The following is a 4,749-nucleotide window of genomic DNA, read 5'->3' on the forward strand; positions in this document are numbered from 1 at the left end:
ACCAGACATAAATTTCAATAGCATGACTCAATTTGAGTATAAAAATGTTCTATAAAGAGCAAGAAAGCCCAGAGTATCAAAATAAACAAGAATTAAGAGTTGTTTATTTAGAGGCAGTCTCTGAATTGTTAAGAGATAAAAAAAATCTGCCTCTTAATGGTTTTGTATCCTAAGTTTCTCTTAACCTCTTAAGTTAAGATGCATATAAAACTTCATTTAGACTTCCATACCATACAACTATCATTCACATATGAATATCCAACTATTTTAAACATAAAAATGGAATTTTTAGAATCAACTTGTTTCAATCAAATAAACCTTACTTAATACACACATGCAATTAATAAATATTTACCCCTTTTAGAAACACATAGTTTCCTAATACCATTTATCTCCTACCCCACCTACCTACCACATCTTCACAAATCCTTCCTTGTTTCTATGTACACACATTGACATTGACATGAAGGGAAGGGACAACACCAAACTGAAAATACAACACAAACAATCCCCCATCAATTAGTAGTCATCATCATTAAATTAAATTCCGGGCTAACTGAGATCGAGTTCGACACGCTCTGGCGTCGGCCTCTCTGTTTGGTTAGCCACGAGTTCCACCCCTAGCTGCCCTTTGTCCCCTGCTCCAAATGCATACAGCTTCCCGCTTTCCGTCAGTGCAAACGTGTGGGCATTCCAATAGATCGAGTTCGTGAGGCTTATTTGCACCACCCTTTCCTTCACTTGCTTCAATGATGTTACCATCTTTGGGCTCAATATATTAGCATGCCTATTTCCCTGAAACACCATATATCAGTTGTATCATGTCATCTTGTTGATCAAGTATAAAAACTTAAGTTCTATAATACATCCGTTATATCATGCCATCATGTTGATTTGGTATAAGAAACTAAAGTTCTAACATATCAATTATATCATGTCATCTTGTTGATTTGGCATAAGAAACTTAACGTCTAACACATTATTGTATCATCTCATCTTGTTGATCACATATAAAAAAGATAAAAGGGCAAACCTGCGCATCAGCCTCCGCAGTATTATGGCCAAGACTTGATGATTCTCCACACCCAAAAGAATAAACATCACCATCACTAGAAACTACAAAGGTAGTATAGTCCCCTGTAGCAACATGAATAGCTTTCACATTGCTCAAAGATTCAACCACTTTAGGGACTGAATCACAATCTTCGTTTCCATGGCCTAAACACCCGTATCGGCCCCAACCCCATGTACACACCCGACCATCCACCCCCACCACGGCTGCATGCCACGCACCGGCGGCAACCACCATCGGCTGCAGGTTCAAAGTCTGAAACTGTTCTATCAATCTTGGCTGTTTTTCATCATTTTTCGTCCCGTGGCCTAGCTTCCCTCCCAACCCACATCCGACCGAGTACACAGACCTGTTTCCAACCCAATTTCACAAAATCAGATGCATACATTTAACTCGAAAAACACCACAAGTTCTTGAAAAAACTCACATGCCACTAGGTTGACAGGCCAAAGCAAGGAGGTAGCAGTATCCAGCCGCGATTTGGACCACGGGAATGTTCTCAAGTGCACCCAACAATGGATGGGGTTCAAGATCGGTTGGTTCGGTCTGGTGACCAAGTTTGGTTTCCTTACCCCATGAGAATGTGTACACTCTTCCTTCTCTTGATAAAACAGCTGTAAAGAAGTTCCCAATTGCAGCTTGGACCACAAATATGTCTTTCAAAGACTCAACTAACTGAGGAGTGTTCACTTGTTTACTTCCTTGAACTCCATACTCGGCTTCGCCAAATGAGTCCTTTCCAAAGGCGTAAACCTGCCCACAATCACTGATCAGCATTGTTCGCCCCGCCCCCGCTGCAGCATGTATGATCCGTACACCTTGCAAGGATCTGCACCAAAAGTTTCAAGAATCAAGAACGGGCAAAAACTGGTTAAAAGTTTCAAGAATCAAGAATGGGCAAAAACCCGTTAAAAGTTTCAAGAATCAAGAATTCAAGATTGGGCAAAAACACGTTTAAAAGTTTCGAGAATCAAGAATAGCAACCTGATTACGCGAGGCTGCCACTCTTCTTCAGTGGTGCCATGGCCTAGTTGACCCGAACTATTGGACCCAAAGGTGTAAACCAAGCCTTTTGAGGTCACGGCAATACTATGCCCTGGTCCAGCTATGGCCTGAGATTTTTCTCTCCGAGAACATGTTTCTCCAGCAAGCAAGAATCTCAGAACCAATTTCCACGAACCCCCACATCGTATTTTCAATTCATTACGTTGATCTAAAGTCATTGGTTTAAAGATTGCTCTTTTCTGGCACATATCAAGAGCTGCAAGCTCAGATAGACAGAGCTCATGATCAGGGGCAAAATGGGCAGGTTGCCTAAAGAAAGAACATGTAGCCTGCAAACAAACACCAATTTTCACATAGAAATCAGCAGCACCATCAATTCAAAATGTCGGGTTTAAAGTACATTCATCGCTTAAATATCGAAAAAATATTAACTTGCCTCTAACTTTGCTAGATCTTGAGGGTCTAGATTACATCCAGTGAGAACATGAAGCACAATTGATGGGTTTGCAGATAATGGGAATTCTCCTGGTGTTGCATCTCCGAAACAATGCCGGGTTTGTCGTTGAAACGACGGTCCAGGGGACGTAACGATCGTTGGAATCGGTTGATCAGGGAGGTTGTGGTATTGAATACTCGGTGTTCCACTTGTTGTGGCATCCATGGGCACTGCTCAATTCTGCAGTGCCCAAATTAATCAAGATGAGAAGATCTAACTGCTAGAAATCACATAAAGATATGTCAAAAATCAAACACATTACCATTTCTTGGGGTTCTTAACTCAAATATGCTTTTGTAAAAAAAACTACAAGAATAGCCACTCAAATATGTTTTTGTAAAAAATGTATTTTTAGGTTATTTTTGTAATGGGTTTTTTTATAAAAGGCTATTTGAGTTAACAACCCCATTTCTTGTTCTATTTTTGGTTATAAACCACATGATTCTGTTAATCTATTGACTCAAATTAGCAAGAAACAATGGCCATACCTTGAATTCTTGCTTGGTTCCAAAACCCCAAATCCCAAAATCTACAAAAACATCAGAATTCAGAACACAATCAAATTGGAATCTAGACACACATCCATTGCATACCCAAGTGCAGAAATTGTAATAAACTGATTCAAGGCCAAAGTCAAATAATTTGCATTGATCATACATACAAGATTGCATTAGTGGAAGAAATTTAGTAAGACAGGAAACCAAAAAGGTGTGGGTAAGCCAAAGATGAACAAAACCCATAAAGGACACTGTGGGATGAAGAATACTATTGCTTCAAGGAAGGATATTCCACCATATCCAAAAAAGAGAACTTTCATTCAAAGCATCAAGAACAAGAACAGAATGGTTGGATTCTTGCCAGAATTAAGCAATCATATACAGAATCAAAGAATCTGAGGACAAACAAAGCCATGATCAACCCACATACATATTCTTACAAGATCATCAAACAATCCAGTAAAGAAGTATAATCCATCACTAAACAGAAAAGAAAAGAAGAGAAAAAACCCATCAAGTAAAGTTTGGTTTTGGGTGAGATTGTACATTTATGATCATCATACATCAAGAAAACAAAAAGAAATTACATGTGATCAAGAAGATCAAGATCCGTCAAAATCCAAGAAACATCATCAGTTTCTGATGGAAGTATGAAGAACCCATCAACCGATTGAACCAGAATATCTGATCAAAACTAATTAGATTGAATTTTACGATTTATGGGTGTTGGTTTTATACGGGTAGAAGTTAGATGGATGAATGAATGATTAAAAGAAGGGTTAGCAGATGGTTCTTGTTTGTTGGGTATTTGAGAAATTGGAAGAATTTAGAGAGAGAGGGATTCTATTTGATGAAGAAAGGGAGTGAATTTAGAATTAGAGAAAAGGGAGGAAGATGAGATAAATGAGGAGGGAGGTTGTGTTGTGTTGTGTTGTGTTGTGTTGTGTATTGCAATCTTGGGATGGGGTGCGATGAATGGACGGGTCAAATCCAATTTGGGGGGTTTTCTTGTATACGTTTCCTCTGAGAAAGATGGATGATGTGTCCTTTGCTCAATGATTCAAGATCATCACCTCTTCTCCTATTTTTATACTTTTTTACTTGTATTCTTTGTATTTGTATCGGTTAGGTTACGTTGATAATCGTAAAAACATGAAAAATTAAGAAACATCTTGGTAACAGCTCATTTAGATAGTATGTATATGTATATACAAGTAATTTGTTTGATATGTATATATACATAACATATATACGTGTATAAAAACCAAAAAACAACTTTAATTACTTGTATGTACATGTACATACTGTCCAGATGAATGTAGTTACCAGGGTGTTCTTTGATTTTTCATTTTTGGAGAGTTTTCCCCTTAACCTTCCTCGTATTTGTATAATGCAACACGATATTTTTGGCAAAAAATGATTACCGACAACCCAACCGGCTTCTCATTGAATCCACCTCCAAGCACACTAATGTAGGGGGAATTTTTTTGGCTTGTTTAGCAGCCAAGTCTAGCGGGAGGCGAACCTGATGCTCGTCTCGTATTTGGACAAAGTCACCCCACATTTTTGCCAACTGAGCCACTCACCATAAGTAAGGAAGCACGATATATCTTTATTTTATTTTTCTTGATTTTAATTTATCGATTTATGTGGTGTGGAGACAGTGAACGGGTTATCAG

General features: G+C 38.4%; 1 protein-coding gene across 2 annotated transcripts; it reads right to left on the reverse strand.

Annotated features, from left to right (window-relative positions):
- Positions 1–272: 272 nt before the first annotated feature.
- LOC112501468 (ultraviolet-B receptor UVR8) lies at positions 273–4,001 on the reverse strand. Of its 2 annotated transcripts, none has more exons than XM_025105109.1 (7): positions 3,658–4,001; positions 3,062–3,102; positions 2,514–2,790; positions 2,057–2,406; positions 1,500–1,901; positions 1,034–1,421; positions 273–795 (listed from the first exon to the last, which is right to left on the reverse strand). In XM_025105109.1, the coding sequence occupies exons 3-7, from the start codon at positions 2,736–2,738 to the stop codon at positions 553–555; spliced, it is 1,608 nt and encodes a 535-aa protein (XP_024960877.1). In that variant the 5' UTR covers positions 2,739–2,790; positions 3,062–3,102; positions 3,658–4,001; the 3' UTR covers positions 273–552. The 2 variants fall into 2 exon arrangements, with proteins under 2 accessions (XP_024960877.1, XP_024960876.1); XM_025105108.1 differs by having other exon boundaries at positions 2,514–2,793.
- Between the last annotated feature and the right edge of the window lie 748 nt (positions 4,002–4,749).

This window comes from Cynara cardunculus, unplaced genomic scaffold (genome assembly GCF_001531365.2).
Source record: "Cynara cardunculus var. scolymus isolate 2C unplaced genomic scaffold, CcrdV1 Un_Scaffold_192, whole genome shotgun sequence".
Lineage (NCBI taxonomy): Eukaryota > Viridiplantae > Streptophyta > Magnoliopsida > Asterales > Asteraceae > Cynara > Cynara cardunculus.